This window comes from Megascapheus bottae, chromosome 10 (assembly GCF_031878675.1).
Source record: "Megascapheus bottae isolate mThoBot1 chromosome 10, mThoBot2.hap1, whole genome shotgun sequence".
NCBI classification, from domain to species: Eukaryota; Metazoa; Chordata; class Mammalia; order Rodentia; family Geomyidae; genus Megascapheus; species Megascapheus bottae.
In genome coordinates this window covers 61,468,288-61,488,606 of record NC_143518.1, presented here as the reverse complement: position 1 = coordinate 61,488,606, position 20,319 = coordinate 61,468,288, and the positions used below count along the sequence as shown (strand labels likewise).

Here is a 20,319-nt window from a genome sequence, read left to right as displayed (position 1 = left end):
GTTTGGTGGTGTATTGTAGAAATGAAGCCATCACACTCATCGTAGGTCTGATGGAAAATAGGAGCATCTCATTCCATTTGCCTATGGACAACTCATTTCACACCTTAACAACAGTGCTAGTTTGCAATAATTCAAAAAAAATAAAAGGTAATTCCTTTGCAGATAATGGCCACCAAGCTTTCTCTTTATTAACAGGATATTGGATGCTATATATTTTGTTTCAGCATTCAAGCCGAAATCCAGTAATGACCTGGTTTGCCTACTGAAAATATTTTTTAAAATTATTTTGATAATTATAGCTTATGGGAATAGAGAATGCGGGCAAGAATCCACTGAACATTCCACAGAATTGAGAAATAGAAGGGAAAGCAAGGTTGTGCGGGAAGATGTTGAAGTGATGATGCAGATCAAGACCCATGGTACATGTGCACTGTGGTGTTAAATGGCAAAGATGTCAATACATAAGCTAATACTTAAGAAACGCGGGTGAAGAGGTGGGTTGACAGAGGTGGTGAGAATGTTGGCAAGGGTGACACTGATCAAGGTGTACCATATTCATAAATTGCTTTGGTGAATAGTAACACCTTTGTATAAGTACTTAAGGATTACAAAAATATTCCAAAAACTAGATAGCTAAGAATTCAATAGTGAGTGAATCATGGCGTTATTCTGTTTGTTTGATTAGACTGTTTTATTCATGTTAACTGTACCCTGAGATCTAGGAATCACAGCATATGTTTTGCTAAATGGGCTGGATCTAATGATTCCATTTGGTTAAAACCAAGATCTAAAGGACATCACAACCAGAGATAATCAAGCCTGGTTTCTTTCCCCAGCCTCACGAAGTTTCCCAGGCACACAGAAGGACTGGTGTTTTTGATTTAGGTCAAAAGAAGTTGCCATTTTCAAATTCATTTTCTCTCTCTTTCATGTCTGCCTACCGAGCAAGTATTCATTTTAACCTGCTTTCTCTCTGCCATAGTGATGATTCTTAAGAATTCATGAGTGAGAATTGTTTTTAAGTATATTATAGGTACATATCAAAGTCACGTTCAATATGGGTCAATTTATAATCACAAAGACACAAGATCTATTTCAGTAGACTTGATATGGTTACTGGGATTTGAACTTTGGGCTTTAACTCTTATAAAGCAGCTCTGTACCACTGAAGTCACACCTGAAGTATAAGGATTATTTCTATATACTATATTCTATATATCAGGATATACTGCTAATTAGAAGGACTATTAATGAAAAGAATGTATACTAATACCATTGCATTTTAAAATATATTTAGACAGTGGAACCATAAACCTTAGCCTTGAAAATAAGGTTACCAGGAAGAGTTTTTACAGTGTTAAAAGAGATTGATGTCAAACTTCCTTCTGCATAGTGTCTATTGGACTCAATCAAACTGTGTAAATAATTTTAGAACTATAAAAAGAAATTCAACTTTAGAAAAAACAATCCTTAAGCACTGAGAGTAAAACTGGGCCTGATTTTATATCCTGTTGATGGTATAACCACACCAAGGACAATGCATTAGGTCAAAAGGATCCCTCATGGAACATGCCTTAAAAAATGTACACACAAAAGGAAAATAAAGACCTCTTAACAATTATATTGTTGATACTGGCATAAAATTACTCTGAGACTTTTGTGTATTGTGAGATAACAGGGTATAGCATATATTACCATACATACTATGCTTTCTGTTGTCAATGGTTGCAAAGTCCAGCACTGAAAATAGTACTTATGAAATATAAAGCGAAATAAGAAGCGTTAGGCCTGTATTTGAATTTCAGTTATCAACTTGTAGCTATTTCCTGTCTCTTGTCTATTTTCTAGCTGGCTACCTGGCTCTCTGTCTGTCTGTAGGTTAGTCCTGTCTTTGTACCCACCCACCTACCTAACTTCCTAGGCATCCATCGATCTATCTTCTATCTCTATTATTTATCATCTCTCTATTCATCTATCATCTATCTGGATATATCTACTTATCTGCCTAATTTTAGCTCAGCCTGCTGAAAAGACATTGAAATAATGGCAAACCCAGTAAAAATGAACACTTTTACATTGTGATAATGGTCTTCACATCATTTTTTCTCCTACTGAAAGAAATGGTAGACCTACTTAAGAGTGTTTACCTGAGTGGAAAGGAGGTCCTGTTTTAAAATCAACGTGTGGTAACATGCCACTGAATAATGGCAACAATGATAGTAATAATTCATAGTCATAACATTATCCTCACCTGAACATACTTGCGTTGTGACATCACCTCTATGAGTACTAACTACTGTGACACACTCAGGGCTCATCCCCAGGTCCTTCCAAATCACCCTTCCTTTCCATTGTTTTTGAGACACTGTTCTCCCCTGTAACCCAGGAAGGCTTCCCAGTACCCCCCCTTCCTCAGCCCCTCAGTGATGAAGACTGCAGACATGGACAGACAAGCTAGTTTCAAGAATCATATTTTGATTCTTTCATTCTAATCTCCCATAACCAGTGAGCCATAATTATGTTTAATTCTTTCAGAGCAGCCAAACTTCAGCAAAAAAGAACATATATAGATAGATATATATTATCATTCATGATTAAATCAAGGCTACCAACAGTACAAAATATTTTGTTTTGTTTTGTTTGTTGTGGAGGTTCATCAAACTCAAAGCCCATATTTAACGTACAGTGGCAAAGTGTCTTATGCCATATAGTTAGCGTGTTTCGAGAATTCCAGATGTAGGCCACGTGCTATGTTAATCATAATACCATTTGTCTTACAGCAAACCTAAAATCATGGCATTAAATCCATATTATACACACAAAAGCAGGTTCAGAGAAGTTCAGGAATTCCCCAGTCTACAGAGCGGGTCTTAGAGTGTGAGTTTCATAATCTAGAAGTCTCATCTGGAGACTCACTGTCATACTCCTGGTGCCCAGAGCAACACCTGACACTGAAAGGGTAGCAGAGACCCATTACACTACCTGAGGAATAAAAAAATAAATACATGATGCATTAGTTTCCAAATCCTGTGGGTTTTGTTTAAAGCATTATTATTCGAAGTTTCAATCCAGTCTATGACCAGATAAATGGACAGAATAGAGAGAGAGGATAGAATGTCTTCTTCCATTTTATAAGAGTTATCATGAGTAAAAAATAAACAACTAAAAAGAAATGCAGCCAGACAGCACAACAAACCCAAGGTACTTGGTAGAGGTTTCATTAGCAAAACCATAATATTATTCTCTGTTTTCCCATGCAGTTATTCCATTTTTATGGCTCCGAGAAGTTAATCTCTTTATTTCATGGAACTGCTCTGGTGTGGTTCTGGAATGCTTACACAAAGCAAATGAGACCTGGATGGACAATTATTTGTTAGAATTTCTATTGGGAAGAGATGCATCTTAATAAAAAGTAACACATAAATAGAAGAGCTTCATCCTGTGAGAATTTAATGATATTGAAAGGCATTGAATTAGCAAATAGCTACTAGTGAATTTCAAAAGTGAAGATCATTTTGTTCCCTTAATTTATTTCTGCATGTAAAATGTGGTGTATGGCTATATTAAAATTACTGGCACAGATGAGTTTGTACAGCATTTATGTAAATGAAACAAAACTACTAAAGGAAGCTACATATGGAACCCTGACTCAACCACATTTTGACTACATGTCCTTGAGTAAACCGCCTTTAACTTCTGGAACTCAAATTCTTACAAGAGCAAAGCAAATATAACTATCTCATTAGAGGTATAGTAATTAGGCAAAGATATTCATAGTTCCAAGCATAAAAATACTTTGAAAATACACTTTTCTTTCTATCCAAAGAATTACATGAAATTTAGCTTCAGGTCTAATTCAGTAATTAAAATTGCTTCTTATAAGCCTTGTCTCAAGTTGAGACTTTAATAATGAGCCAGAAATGGGGGAAAGTGAGGAAGTGTCCTATCTTACCTAACTTAATCTGAATGATACTGACCCTACCTGGTCATGGGAGTGTGTGAACATGGGTATAAAGGAGACTGTATCGTGTGATAAGTCTCCGATCTTTGGAGCTAACTAGCAGGGGAATTGAACATTTTTTCTGTTTAATAGAAACAAAGGCTCTATCTCAGAAATTTGGGGGGAGAATTAAAATTGAGATCATTTGCATAATACGTTCAGAATGAGGCCTCTGAAGCTCAGTGGCTGTTTAAAGCAGTCAGCGTTGTCTTTCTGTCATTATCACCTGACATTCCTCTAGATCAGGTACCAGTCTCTCATCCCTATCAGCCGACCTGTGGAACGAAAAGGCAATTGTTTTCACCATATCAGAGCCAACTTTATAAGTACGAAAGGCAAGCAAGGACAAGTCCACAGACACAGTAGTTTTAAAGGGCATACCATATCCCACCGTAGAAAGACCCAAGTGTTTCATTCTATTTTTCACCAGTTCAGCAAGCTCTTGTCTTTCTGACCTCCTGTAGAGGTTCAGTCGCTGCTGGGTTATTTTTTCAGCTGTTTTACCAGAGTGTTTAGGACCTTTCCTGCTCAGTCTGCGTGCCCACTGCATGCTCTTCCTTCGCAGTAAAGGGTGCTCGGACTGGTCGCTGGAAGTGGAGTTGCGGTGAAGGCTGCGGTGGTGTCCTGGTTCTTTGCAGTCTTTTGTGTCTTCCCACTCCTCCACATTGATAGATATTTGAGACTTCAAAAGAAACAGATATTGAAAATTAGGTCTGGCAAGAATGATCACAGCTTGGAGCTGACAACTGCGGTCATTTGCACCATCTTAGCACTGGTTATCTATCCACGTCCGGGCATTTCCACAGGAAGAGCAAAAGCATTGCTGTTGGTTAGATAAGTCTGTTACTACAAACTGTGATAGAAAACATTTCCTTGAACTTGAATATTGACCCACCAGCAAACATGTCAGCAACTCCCAATGACATTTTTCAATGAAGAGATGCTCATTTGTTTGAGTTTTTAATGTATGAGATGTTTCTCATAAATGACTGTTAATCCAAGGTTGTTTGAAGCCTGAAGCTGTAAGCCTCACTATGTTATATCTTCATTCACGTAATGTCCACAGAATAGACTTCAAAAGTTCATTACAGGTACTCTACATTCAACTTATATGACTTGTGCTTAAAAAAAAAATCTGCAGCTTAACAATCCTGAAAAGGTTTATCTCGTTGCACTTTCAAAGGGTAAAATTAGCGTAAATTTTAAAATGGAAACTTGTTCATTCTTTCCTCTGGCCATAAGAAAATAGAAAGTACTTTTACTCATTCATTAATCATTCAACATATAAACACTTCGCTGGTTAAATGACTTGTTTTAGAACACATTCCAAGTAAAACACTGCCAGTGGTAATGTTTGGCAAACATCTTGTAAAATCACAGAAAAAAACTTCAACTAAGCCTAACGGGCACTGGTGGTTCATACCTGTAATCTTAGCTGCTCAGAAGGCTGAGATCTGAGGATTGCAGTTCTAAGCCAGCCCCAGGGCATGAAATTCCTTGATATTCTTATCTCCAGTTAACCACCAGAAAACCAGAAATGGTGCTGTGGCTCAGGTGGTACAGCCAAAAAAAAAATTTAAACTAGATCACCCTCCATATGAAAGCAAACAGGAATCAAATTCCCTAAGCTTATACTGACTTGGTCTTTAGGTATTGAAATAGACTTTTTACAATAAGAATCTCTCTAGTGTCAGTCCTTTGTACATCGAAGTACACAGTTTTAATAGTATGACCTTTCCTACAGGAAGTCTTTTGAAATCTAATACCCACGAAATCAGAAAGTCCAACATACAAATGAACAACTTCTTAATTCTATTATATTAGAAAGCAGAAGTGATGATTCTGCTGTCCCCTTCTGAGGATGGCATTTTTGGTTTTCGCTGCAACCTGCATGCAGTCCTAACTCTCAAAGTCAAAGAACTAAAATTACCAATTGAAGGTCAGGGAGTAAATCCAATAAAACTGTTTTTTATCTTTTAAAATATCTTTGAGGTTTATTTTTTTTCTTTTCAACTACTGTAGCAAAATACATGAAACATAACAATCATGTTGAAGTGCTGCTGGTAAATGCGTTCATAAAGTTATGAACAAATCACCATTGACCTTCTACAGAATTCTATTCCTAAGGAAGAACTTGTACTATTTACCCACTGAACACAAACTCTTGTTCATCTCAGTCACATCTCCTGACTACCACCATTCTTTCCAATCCTGTGATGTTCTTACTACTCTAGAGACTGCCTGTGTATTAAATCTCATGGCATTTGTTATTTCCTCTGTGTCTCCATATTTCACTTGAGCAGACTATCCTCACAATTCATCTGTATACTCTAGAAAATAGCAGACTTCTCTTCCTTTAATATACCAAATACTCCACTTGAAAATATGCTAACAGTGAAAGCTTGGGAAATGCCTTCCATTCAAAACTGTAACACACTAGGCAATGATCTTGCACTGAAAGTCAACCAAAACTGTAAGTCTCACTAGCAGTTCTGCTACAGAATGGTAGTGGCTTACAGAAGAGCATCAAATTCTTCTGATCTGCATAGCTTCTTGATGATATGTCATTTGACTTAAACATTTAAAGACTATATTTTGTCTCTCAGAATTCAACATGGAAGCATGAAACATTGTAAATAGCATGTTTTTACCATAAAGGACACCTTTAAGAGTCTTTAACATATTCTATTCTCACTCAATTGACAATATCCTGAAAATCCTCTTCTTTGTAAAGAGAAGGAACATTCTTGAGTGATATCTATAGTCAATAAAGAATATCAATCTTTGTTCAGTAATTTATGTGTTCTTTTTAGCAGAAATAAAAATATATCAGTTCTCTCCTATTTAAATACCCATTTGCAAAGTTTAATCATAGCTTCAATATATTTGAAGTGATTTTTTCTGGTCATATTTTTCTAGACATGTCTCCCTATAAATAAGAGAGAGTTTGATTTCCTTCAAATGAGTAAAACCAATAATGTTTACAGAGCAAATAGCAAAGGAAATAATTTATGTCACTTATAATTTAAGTCATGAAGCTGTAACCTAAGAGATGGTTCAGGGGAAAGTGAAAATTTGCTTCTCTTTCAGTAGGAAAGATGACTTGGCTTTATGAATGCTTCTCCCTGCCTTGTTTGTCAACAATTATGCAAGATATCCATCTAAACTTTAAATACACATGAGTTATTCAATATTAAATATGGTGATTATCAATGACTGAAATTTCCCAAGGACATGAATTACATATAAATCATTAAGTATTACAAGTAATATTTTTTTAAGTGCTAGGGGTTTGGCCTAGTGATAGAGTGCTTGCCTAGCACACACAAAAACCCTGGTTTTATTCCTGGGTATCATATACATAGAAAAAGCCAGAAGTGGTGCTGTGGCTCAGGTGGTAGAGCTCTAGCCTTGAGAAAGCCCAAGGACAGTGCTCAGGCCCTGAGTTCAAGCCCCACGACTGGCAACAAAAAAAAAAGAATTAAAGTAATTTTTTTGATAATTCAATAAAGTAAGTGAACATCTCTTAGGAAATTTCAGTTCAGCTAAAAGAAAAGGAATGAGAAGAATTTGAAGTATTAAGAAATCCAAACAAAAATGGATTGCTTTTACGTGTTTGGAATGTACATAACTTTCTTCTATCCTTTCAACATCATATAATAAAAAGTACAACTGGATATTTGCATAATAAGATATATACATTTGAGGGATGCTTTGGATTTTTCCTAGCTCTGTACAACAAAAAAATCGCAGGCACTGGTGGCTCATATCCTATACTCCCAGCTACTCAGGAGGCTGAGGTCTGAGAATCAGGATGCAAAACCAGCCCAGGCAAGAAAGTCCAAAAGATTCTTCTATCCAATTAAGTACCAAAAATAGCTGAAAATGTTGCTGTGGCCCAGAATGGTAGAGCAATAATATTAAGTACATAAAGGTCAGGGACAGTACCCAGGCCCTAAGTTTAAGCCCAGGACCCACCTAAAAGTAAAATATTCATAACTTCCACGTGAAATTGAAATACCAGTACTCAACTTCTGCCCTATAGAAGTCTTGTGAAAATTTAGAACACATTATTACAGAAGAAAACAAGCCAACTCTAACTTCCTAAATGATAACTTTACATTATCTGATCGTTTCAACCTCTAGCTGGATTGCTGTTTGTTCTGAAAGTCCTCTTGTAACCTGGGAGAAACAGTGCAGCATGGGAAAAACGATAGCGCTTTCACATTGGGACATTTTCTGAGCAAAGCATCCATTCAGCAGATTGGTTCCGGTGGGTTCCTGGATGATGAGTCTCTTGGATTTATTTGTCCAGGGGTTGATCTCAGCCTCCTGAGCAGCTAGGGTTCTCTATGAGAGCTTCTAGCACTCAGCCAGACAGAAACTTTTTAAATAAAAGATTTCTTATACTTAAATAGCTGGATTCTTTCATTGCTTAAAGAAATGTAGGCACTTGGGCTGGGAGTTTGGCCTAGTGGTTAAAGTGCTTGCCTAGCATGCACGAAGACCCGGGTTCCATTCCTTGGTACCACATGCATAGCAAAAAGCCAGAAGTGGTGCTGAGGCTCAAGTGGTAGAGCTCTAGCCTTGAGAAAGTCCAAGGAGAGTGCTCAGGCCCTGAGCCCAAACCCAGGGCTGGCAAAAAAAAAAAAAAAAAAAAAAAAGAAATGTAGGCACCTTGAGCTCATTTTATGCAAATACATGTAATAGACCGAAAGGCACCAAGATACACATAAAAGGAAACCACAGATATTTGCCAACTGAGAAGCTCAGCAAAAATCCTCAAATATATAATAGAAGTTCAGAGACAACTTTAAGATATTAAAATAAAATAATATAATGCCTAGTTATTGCAGATTTTCTGTCCAGAAAAAAATTAAGTTTTGGAAAGATAAATTTGCAAGGCAGACAGGTTGTTAGATGAAACAAGTAAAATAATCAAATTCATGTGTTTGTGTTAATAAAATTTATAAGTTTTTTAGCCTGTACTCTGTTCTTTTTAGAAAACAAAACAAAATCAAAATCAAAAAGTAACCACTTTGTTTCTATAACCTATTAAATTTTATATTATGTTTTAAATTTAGTTCAGGGTAAATATATTAAATATCATTCATTATAAAAAAAGAAATGTAGGCAATGCCAGATTAGCAGAATATAGCAAGCAGTCTTTGCTGTGCTTCTCACAGTACCCACACATGGAAAAGAGTCCCATCAACTGTCAATTTTTATTGAAGAGGAAGGTTACTGAAAGAACAAAGTAGTATTTTGAAATAATGACTGCTTGTAATCTGGGTTCATGATTCCCACTTTTTTTAAGGAAAAAAAAGCTTCATAAGATTGCCAGGTGAGTGGCTCACACCTGTCACCCTCCCTACTCAGGAAGCTGAGATCTGAGGATCAAGGTTCAACGGCCAGCCCAGGCACAAAAGGACCTGAAATTTTATCTCCAGTAGAGATAAGAAAATGGGGAGTGGGACTGTGGCTCAAGGATAGGGTTGTAGCCTTGAGCTGAAGAGCTCAGGGACAGCACCCAGGCCCAATTCAAGCCCCATGACCCACCAAAAAAATAAAATAAAAGATTTTCAAGACTTTAAATGGTGCTTTATGATTTATGATTGAGGGGAAAGAAAAGATTGTCCTGAAAGAAGAAAATGGTTCCTGGTGATGTGTTAATGTTTTATTCATGGTTTCCTACCTAATATTTTCTATAAGAGAAAGATTCAATTATAAGAATAATTGACAGATTGTATACATTCAATCTCATGTAGTTAGAGGAACGCGTCCTGTCTTGAAAAGCTCAGTGTAATATGATTAGATAGTTAAACGTGACTTCAGCCAAGACAGAAAATAAGTAGTTACATTGTAATTGCAACTTATTTTGAGAACCTAAGAGGTCAATAAACAATAAGGAATTACATAGTGTAAAAAACAATACATTTTAATTTGAATAAATACCCCTATTCTCTAATTACATCTGAAGCCTTTTATAACCTTAATTATATCAACTGAAGTCTTTATGAAAAAAATACCAATTTTTACAAAATATCCCAAACAACCAAACTTCATGAAAATGTAATAATAAAATTCTAAATGCTAAACTTAATACTCACTAAAGAAGTTCAGCAACTGGTGTCTCACATTTCTAATCCTAGCTACATTGGAGGGTGAGATCTGAGGATCGTGATTCAAAGTCAGTCTGGGCAGGAGAATCCATGAGACTCTTATTTCCAATTACGATCAGAAAATCACAAGTGGCACTGTGGTTCAAGTGGCAGAGTGATAACTTTAAGCAAAACAGCTCAGGGACAGCACTCTGGCACTGAGTTCAAACCCTAGGACACTATCCACATCCACAAAAAAAAAAATTCCAGGGTTACATACTAGCTTTTAAACGTGAATAATACGGTGGAGTGATGAAAATTATTTTCTTCTCTTGGAGAATGAAGTCTTTCTTCTGTGGTCTCTTAGGTAACTTTCAGCTTCATCTGAAATTTATAGTCTATGTTTAATAAGCACAATAGCCTTAAGTTTGCTTTTCAAATGCACAACTTGAAAAGTCAAGGTGTTAATGTGATACCATGTAAACACCTGATAAAGTGACCATTGTCATCAGGAATGCCAAAGCCATAAAAATGCTAATATGAAAATTTCTGGAGCACGAGACTTAAAAACATGAGCCAAGAAGATAGTAACGATAACAATAATAGCATCAGCAACAAAATGGACACACAAGAGGAAACACACATTGATGGAAGTCCGTCATCTGTCCCCCAAGGGAAAACGTCCCACTGTGATTTTCAGATTTTGTGAGATAATAGATGGGGAATGAGGGAAGCTGTGATGCTTCCACTTCATTTCCAGATTCACTCCATCATCTCCTGAGGTGTATCAACTGGTAAAAACTTCAGGGTACTTTCATGATAGTAGCATTCATAGCAAGGTTGTTGTATTTGTGAAATGTGTTGAGAGTCAGCTGATAGCTCACTACAAGGGCACCTGTAATAACAGTGTGAACACCAGATTCAAACGGCCTCTGAAATTCTTCATCTGCCACCTGCCAGTGTTTATGTCTCCTCAGAGAATGGGACAAATGCCACATATTCTCCAGGAGAGTGGAAGCACTTGATCTGAAGCACATGCCAAACCAGTGACCACTAGCTTCCATTGCATTGCCATAACTATTATCCCATCTTGAAATAGCTTTGTTTACTAACCTTGATGGTACAGAATATTAAGATAGAATTACACCTTAGAGTCTGAAAATGGCAGCTTTCAGGGCAGGCATTAGCATAGTCTTTTATTCCTCAATTTTAACCTTTTCCCAAATCATCAGTTTGTGTTTCACATCCAGTTTATGTGGCTTGCAAAACAGAGGAAAGCAGATAATTGTGGATCATACAATAAAAGTCTGTCCAAATAAGTGAGGAATTTAAGAAATGAGAAAAATAGAGCTGAAACCTTAGACTTTCAGATATGCGATGTTCATTCGTTTCTAATGCTTGCTAAAAGACTTGGGCACTTAAAGTATTAGAATTCCAAAAAAGAGTCAAAATGGGGGTTAATAAACACAAAGACTACAATTTCTGGAGATAAATCTATTACAGAGCAATCAATCTAAATCTATACACAGAAAAGAAGGCATTTCAGCATGCTATATTTTCTATCTGAAATACTGAATTCTATCTTTAGTATGTTTTCATTTAATAGTTATGAAGAATTATATTCCACCATCAGAGGAGCAGGAGACAAACAGAAGGTACTTACTTGTGATGCTATTTCTCGAGACTGATACAAGAGAAAAGAAAAAGAGACATATAAGATTCAGGTTACATACTGACTGAATGATACAGACATGAACCAACAAGCGACAGGGCAGAGACAACATTTAACATCCATTACTGTTCATTTACCATGAACTTTTGAACAAATAGGCAGAGCAGAAGATGGTAGTTAAAATTTTATCATCTTTAGTGTCTGGGAAATAGTTTTAAGTAGCAATAGTCCAGTGGCAGTGGTAGAAGTTTCTGGAGCAGGATGCTGTGTGCCAGGAGCACTGAGACAAGGACACATTCGTTTCTGCCCTGCTTCCATAGACTGGGGACTGATTTCCTTTGTGGTCTACAGACATCTTCTCTTCTCATATTATGTGGATATATGTCTACTCTGAATTTTAAATGAAATTCTAAGTCTTTTTGAGTTTTATTGATTTGCTTGTGACTCCTCCTCATTTTTGTTTTCAATGATGTACAGCAAACTATTCAATAATTCCCCTCCAGCTAAAGTAGTGACATAACTTGTCATATAGTTCCCTTTCCTCTACACAGAACATGCCCAAATATTGAAGACAGGGCAATAAACAGATGTAGCATCAGTACCTGCATTTAACTTTAAAGTGCGGAACATCTAAGACTTGTCTGCATACAGCTTATCACTACTGCATCCTTCACACAGTAGCATCACAGTTCATACAGAGCAGCCCAGAATTTAGTGCTGGCATCTGGTATAAGCAATAGATGTCAACGTGTGTTTGCTGTTTCACTAGTTACAAATGCAGAGTTCATAAAGTAAGGAGCTTATAAATTAGAACATTAGGATTTTTTTAAAAAAATAGTAGCACCTGTTAAAATCTCATTCATTAGACATTCACAAGAATCATCCAATTTTGCCTGTTCTATGTGGGCTTTAGTATTTCTCAATTCATGAGATTAGCTTCTGCTTCTCTGTGTATCTCTCTGTGCCACTGTCTCTGTCTGTCTCTTTCTCTCTCTCTTTGGCCCCTTCCCTCTTCATCTCCCAGCTCTACTCATTCCCAGATTGTCTTCCAACATAAGATTCTCTTTTCTTTCCTTCCGCAAGTGCTGATTACAAAAATGAGCCTTATATCCAATTTTATTGTGTTTTCACTTTGGAAAATTTGAGGAATTAAGATTTTCATATATTCTTTTTTTTTGCCAGTCCTGGGATTGGGCTCAGGGCCTGAGCACTGCCCTTGGGTTTTCTCAAGGCTAGAGCTCTACCACTTGAGCCTCAGCACCACTTCTGGCTTTTTGCTATGTATGTGGTACCGAGGAATGGAACCCGGGTCTTCGTGCATGCTAGGCAAGCACTCTACCACTAGGCCAAACTCCAGGCCCTATCTATTCTTATATATGCAGAATGTTCCATCATCTCACAATAATTTTGATTGGACCATACTCTAAGACATGTGAATCCCAAGGACATATGGAGTACACATGGATCATATCTAATGGCCCAACTTTCCATCTTCATTTGTTTCCTCAGTTATTTTCTGCAATACTCACAACATTTAGGTAAAATGCAGGTCCAGGGATTGAGTTTAATACAGGGAAACACAAAATATCTTTAACTTAGTTTGCTTTAATCTTTTAAAGATGTTATTATAAGTGGTACGCTTGGAGATTTAGAAGCACTTTATTGTGGTCATTTCTTATTAGGTGGTCAAGTAACTCCTTGAGGATGCTCCTACAGATAGGGAGAAATTCTTCCATTATGCCTTATAACTCACACAACACACAGCAAGGTTTTTTCATACTTCAGGGAAGCTGAGATGGCTAGAGAATGACCCAAAACAGCATGTACTGCAACTAACTCACAGTCCGTGTACAACAATGGAATTCTGTATGGACATTCTCTTCATACTAATCATAGGCAATTAATAGCTGCACTGAATGACTGTTGCAGAGAGGGGGGAAAGGGGGGAGGGACAGGTAAACAATCTACTATGCAGGGCATCTGGAGAGATGCTTTGGGATGGTGATTAAGTTGAGGAATCTCCAGAGACAAAGCTTCCCATCCTTTCTGCCCTAAGATAGCTCATGGGAAAGAATCAGACCCCAGGCCTCACCAGTCACTGAACGGATGGTCCCCCAAACTTCTGTCCTTTGTTCTAAGCTACAGCCCAGTATTTTATTGTTGGAACTCTAAGAGGCTGGGAGAAAGCTAAATTACTTAGGTATTAAAGTGCTTGTCCTTTTTGAACCTACAGTCAATGTTTTTAAGTGCAATCTTCTTAGCTTTTTGGTCATATGTGCCAACCCACCTTTAATATTGTCTGGAACTTCTCTACAGTGAGTCATTCCAGGTTGCTTTTTTTTCTCCTGATTTGGGATTGCTGTTTGTAATGTAAACACAATTTGAAGAAAAATCCAAATATAGTTGGATAGATGATACAAGCTCCTTTTTACTATCCCAGAATTTACTATGAAACCACCAAAAGAACGCTTGTGGAAAACTGAATACATTCCTGCTGCTTAAAATATCCACCTCTGTTAATGCTTACCTATTGATTTCAAGAAGAAAATCACAATCTACCCTACTAATTTTATGTTTTCTAGAAGCTCTTGACACGTGTATTTTATTTTTTAAATCATGAATTAACTTAAAAAATAGATTACGGAAATCACATATAATTGAGAGAAACTTGATAACAGGTCATTTTGCCTAAGAACAAAAAATAGTAAGAATTAGCTGAAGTGATTTTGTAATTTATACTCACTTTGGGGTACCTGGAAAAATTACTAAAAGGAAAAATAAAGATTTTGAAGTAAACTATTTAAATTAAATCATGTTATAGATATAGAGAAAATAGCACATTTACCTGAAAATCTTTATTTCCTAAAATGATTCCATTTAGGAGGTTGTGGTTTGTTTCAAGGGAAAAAGAACTACTTTGAACAATAGAATGGGACTAAATCAAAGTACAAATATATTTTCAGGGGCTTTCATATCATATTCATAAGCTCTGCTGTTAAAAATACTGAAATCCCCTCTATGACATCTTACTACACTACCCATGCAGGTTTGTTGTTGTTTGTCGGTTGTGGGGCTTGAACTCAGGGCCTGGGCACTGTCCTAAGCTTTCTCCCTCACAGCTAGCCTCCTACCATTTCAAGCCACGGTGCCACTTCAAGTTTTCCAAGGATCAACTGGAGATAAGATTCTTACAGACTATCTCTCCCTGGTTGGCTTTGAACTGCAGTTCTCATGTCTCAGCCTCCTGAATAGCTAGGATTACAAGCATGCACCTGTAACTTTTTTTCAGGTTTACAGGGGTGGTCTTCAATGCACAGGTAGAGAAACATGAATTTCAGGACTCACTTTTCCTTTGTTTTGCTTCCTTCTAAATGCTAATCTGTGTTCACAGATGTGGGTCATTTTCTCATCTGTCACACCTCAAGGTTACTTAGTTTGATCTTGGCAATATTCTAGAAATAGCCAGGGCTGATCATACAAGAGTCATTCAGACGTCTTCATGTCTTTTAACTCTAACCAAGGACACTTAGCCACCAAGCATTTGTGAAATTAATTGCAAGACATTCTACTAGAGGAGCTGGGAAGATTTTATCTACGGAGAGGGCACGATATCAAGAGTAGATTCTGCCATCTTGTGGAGCATCTTTCAGCAATTAGCTTCCGAGTTTATGAACAACTATATTCACCAGAGGAAAGCACGCAAAGAAGAAGAGTCGGGTAATTCCAAACCTCAGACGCAGTAAGTCTCTGAGACTCGGTCCTGTAGACGCCAATGGGGACATCACCCGTGGAGGAGCACAACTTCTGGTAGAGTCGGGCATACGTTCTGATCCACAGGTCTTCCTCTGTGATTTTCATCTGCAACACACACCATTCAGCTCATGGGCAGGGGTTAGGAAGTGGCCTTTGCTTTGGTTTTCACTCTTCCAGGTCAGTTTAATATTTTAAAATTTCGAGATAATCCTTCATAAATGTTTGTTGATGCTTTCAGCCTGCCAACTTACTTTTGTCAGCATCCACATCTCCTGGAAGTCTGACCACATTGGAGAGACATCAATTCCTTCACTTGGGGCAAGAGGATATTATCTAGGGACAAAATGAGTGGCAACGGGACACTGGCAGTTGGCAGAACCCTGACATTTGTCAGGGTGGTGATCACCTGAGGAGGCTACTGGAAAACGTGCTCTGGGGCTACAACACAATCAAGAAAACAGGACAGGCCTATGACCCACTAATCTTCCCATTGATAGAGACCAAGAAGCCAGGTGTGACAACCTCACACCTATGACCCCGATTGAGAGGGAGAGATTAGGAGGGCCAGAGTTCAAGACCACTCCAAAGAAGAAGTTTGCGAGACCCCATCTCAACTTCAACACATGACTGTGATGGAGCATGCCCGCCATTTAAATCAGAGCCTGGGCCACGTTCACCTGGGAGCCAGCGGTGCTTATCAAACAGCATAGCAAAGCGCCTGTCTGGCAAGTGTGAAGCTCAGAGTTCAAACTCAAATACGATCAGAGAGAAAGAGAGAGAGGGGGTTGAATGAAGGCAAAGCTAGCAAACGGGAAAGGACAGTTCTGGTCTACTTTTGCTCCATATAAATCCAGACTGGAGGCAAACACTTTATTCAATGTATTTTGCTACAATACTCACTTCTCTAAAGCAGTGTTAGTGAACTAGCAGGGTGGCCTACCCAGAGAAATTGAGTCACTGGGAAGGAAACCGCCCCCCACCTTCAGCCCAAGAATTTAAAGTAAACCTGAGCAGCAGTTCAAGTTTACCTTACCTCAGAGAAACAAACCCGGCGCCTCAAAAAAACAAGCAAAGTTAAACTCAATGAATATTCTGGAACTGTAGAGAGAGTAGAGTCCCAGGTTTGAATCTGAGTTTCCAATTGCAAGCTAAAAATATAGTCTGTTAGGAATTCTGTGCTAGATGTGTATTGGTTATGATGGTTATTAATAAAAATAATGTTTTATCTGAAATTTCTTATGCAATTTAAAAGTATCAGGTATAAACTCTGGACACACATTAGAAAAAGAAATGAGAGGAGATACAGCCACAGAACAAGATAGTTTCTCCACCATGATGAACTTACAGAACAAAGAAAGCCCGATCCAGGAATTGTGTCCAGTCCTAATAGAAGTCTGGTGATAGAAATCATGTATTCCTTCACAAATGACTGCAATGGAAGAAAAGATACATGGAATGTTACACACCTGAATGGTGTAAAAGTGCTAGGAGTGTAAACATCTGGTATGTGTAATAAATAAGTGAAGTTCAGAAATTTATTTTACTAGAAGAACACGTAATCCTAAAAAAATAGAACTCTGGCTGAAATAAGGCAAAATTTTAAAACTTTTGTCAATTCAGCATTTTATTTCTAATTAGAGATTTTCCCAGCCAAGCTTCTGCACAGGAAATAAAAACGAAATCTACCTATTGTCTGAAATGACAGAATATCTCTCCTATGGAAATATTTGCAATCTAGAATAACTTTTATGGGCAAAATCATTCTACTTTTAGTAAACTATTTCAGACAGCATGAGTAAAATGTAGTCTCATTCAAAAACTTTGAATTTTTAGTTCTAGTTCAGTCATTCTGCGTACTTTCAGAACATAAGATAATGTGTAAAAAGAGAAGAGCCAGGAAAACTGTTTTCCAGATCTATACAATTCCATCTGTAATAACTTTTACATGAACCCTTCCTTCCTTCCTTCCTTCCTTCCTTCCTTCCTTCCTTCCTTCCTTCCTTCCTTCCTTCCCTCCTTCCTTCTTACCTTCTTTCCTTTTCTCTCTCTTTGCATTCTTTTTTTGGCTTGAATCCAGGATCTGAGCACTTTTCTCTGAGCTTTTTCTCTCATGGCTAGCTCTATGCCTCTTGAGCCATACCTCTACTTGAACATTTTGTATGATTAATTGGAAATGTCTCATAGACTTTCCTGCTCAGGTTGGTTTTGCACATCCATCCGCAGATCTCAGCCTCCTGAATATTTAGGATCACAGGCATGAGCACCAGTACCCAGCTCTGAATCTTTCTAAATATGCTAAGCTACTGACTGAGCTTTTTAAAGGGAAGGAGAGCCAACTGTTTCAAATAAGATCCAAGTGTCTCTTTCTATTGCTCTGAAATCTTCAGTCTCAAACCGCCATTCCGGAAAGCCTTCCCATGTCATGATCTAAATATGTGTGAGTGGTAGTAGAGTTTGAGATGGGAGCCCAGCCTCCAGAAGAGCCCAGATAAAATGTCTGGACATAGACACACAGCGTGCGTGTTCTTCCTTGAGGGATGTGCTCTGGCACTCATCTGCCTAGACAGATGGTTCCTGGTTTCACGAGGGAAGCACATGGGCAAAAGGCCTAAAGGCCAGCAGAAGAGCTTGGCTGTATCTGGATTGGGTTATTCAGTCAAGCAATTACACAAGAGTTCATACAAGCAGATAACAAAATAGAATATGAGCAGTGAAATGCTCAAATGCTTCATTTGAGATTCAAGCTATAAAACAATTTAAAGCCCTATGAAGATCTTTTTTTTCCCTACTCTTTACTAGAAATGCTTAGAGTGTGTCTCATAATTTGAATCAAAAAGAAAGAAATGTGGTGATGATTCAGTTGTTGGCAGAGATGATAAAAGAGTGTATGTAAGTACAAAATGTTTTTATAAATCACTTAGCTATGATAAAGTGACAATGTAAAACTAGACACCAGGAACAAACTAAATGGTTTGCCATCATAAAATCTTGTTCCCATCTAAAGTAAACAATAATTAGCAGAAGTTTAAAGGATCTTTAGTTTGACAGTTTATTGGCAAAGACATGTTTGTTTGTTTTCAAACTGAGGCTGGAAGTATATTCCATAAGTGCTTTGTCCTATTTTTTATGTTAGTTGTGATTTTTTACAATTCTTTCAAAGTCTCAGTGACATTTTAGAGTAATATAAAATGTGTCAGAATTCAATTACTTCAAACTAGTTTTAAGTCATTGGCTTAAAATGTTACTATAATTTATTACTTATTTGCATGAAATATAAAATAGATATTTTGGGGGGAAAAAAGGGGATCACATACCTGATAAAGAAGGGTATCCAACATACTGATGCTAAACACTCTTCCAGCAGCAAAAGGCAGTCGAAACATAAAGGCCAAGTTTGACCCTCTTTCCCGCTCTTTCTGTCCAGAGATTTGAGGTTGAAAACTTTTGTAAGCATTCTATATTTTGTGCCTTGCTGCTTAGATCAATTTTCTCAATATATATGAGGGAGATATTCTCATAAATACTGTCTTTCCTTCAGTTAAGCATTAAATTTTATGTATCCTTTTCATTATAATAGACAATTTTAATGAATTAACTGAAGCACCAAGTCATTAGATGATACAACCTTTTAAACAATAGAAATCCATTTATGAGGAGGAGGGAAAGTGGTAGAAAACAAAGGAGGGGGTAACAATGTTCAACAAGAAATATACTCATTGTCCTATGTGTACAATTATAACCCCAATTTGCATTACCTTGACAAAAAATAAATTTCAAGAAATCTATTTATGCCTGATATAGTAGGGAAATAAAAGAAACCCAACAAAAGGTGGTTTCTTTTCATGTTAATGTAACAGAATGCATCCTGAGGTTTAGATTTATCTGTAGGAGCCTGCTTCTGTCTGGTAAGCATTAGGCTTCATATCTTCCTCTATCTCAATAATGAACATCATTGTAAACTTAATCTCATATTTTACTAGGGTAAACATGAAAAACACTCTAAGTAGTAAATCGGGGTTAAAAATAAGGAAAAGTCAATGCAAGCACCTCTCACTCCCTTCCTTACCCAGTAAATATCTCAAGTATCCAAAATTCCATCAGTCATCCAGTCAATTATTTCACAGCTGCTCTGTTTTCTACATCCTATTGTATGACCAGTGACTGAGGCTCCAATTTACAATCAACTTTCTAACTTGGGGTCTTTATTACTCCAAGGCATTCTCCATTATTTTGCCTGTTGATCTCAGTGCAGTTTTGATAATGTCACTTCTTGTTCATGCATCCAAGCCCAAATTCAGTTTAGGCTATTATCAGACTCTCCTGATAGTCTAAGAGGACATAACAATAAACAGTTTCTTCGTAGAAAGGTTTAATTTTGCATCAGAAAGGCTGACACCCCTATTGTTTCTTGGGTACACAGCATGTCTTTCCCTCAGATAATCTCAGCTCAACCATATTTTCTTTCTGACCAGCAAATACATTTATTTAATTTTTAATTATCTATAAGTAGTTGTACAAAGGAGTTGCCATTAAAAAAGTAGTTTATGAATACAATTCATCTTGATCAATATTGACCCTTTTAAGATTCTCACCTATCCCTCCCCTCTTCTTCCCGTACTCTTATTTTTATAGGATTTGCATTAAATTCTTGCCTGAATTCTCCCCTCATTCTCTTTGTTTTTCTGCCTACCTTCCTTTAGCCCACCCTACTCCTCTCAAGTATCTGTTTCCTGGTGTGTACTATGTTGATGTTTGACTTTGCCATTCTGTTATTTGAGTTATACATTTGCATA

The 20,319-nt window shown here is 37.3% G+C and overlaps 1 protein-coding gene across 7 annotated transcripts in view; it reads right to left on the bottom strand.

The window, feature by feature from the left end:
* Positions 1-20,319, bottom strand: part of Kcnt2 (potassium sodium-activated channel subfamily T member 2) — a 267,206-nt gene that overhangs the window by 6,357 nt on the left and 240,530 nt on the right. For 3 of the 7 annotated variants that reach the window (XM_090341474.1, XM_090341477.1, XM_090341478.1), the window contains 5 exons: positions 18,841-18,942; positions 16,872-16,955; positions 15,503-15,631; positions 11,765-11,785; positions 4,382-4,682 (listed from right to left, as the gene is read on the bottom strand). In XM_090341474.1, the coding sequence (XP_090197600.1) occupies positions 4,382-4,682; positions 11,765-11,785; positions 15,503-15,631; positions 16,872-16,955; positions 18,841-18,942 (637 nt within the window). The remainder of the gene's footprint in view (positions 1-4,381; positions 4,683-11,764; positions 11,786-15,502; positions 15,632-16,871; positions 16,956-18,840; positions 18,943-20,319) is intronic. The other 4 variants (XM_090341475.1, XM_090341479.1, XR_016536895.1 and 1 more) reach the window with 3 other exon arrangements.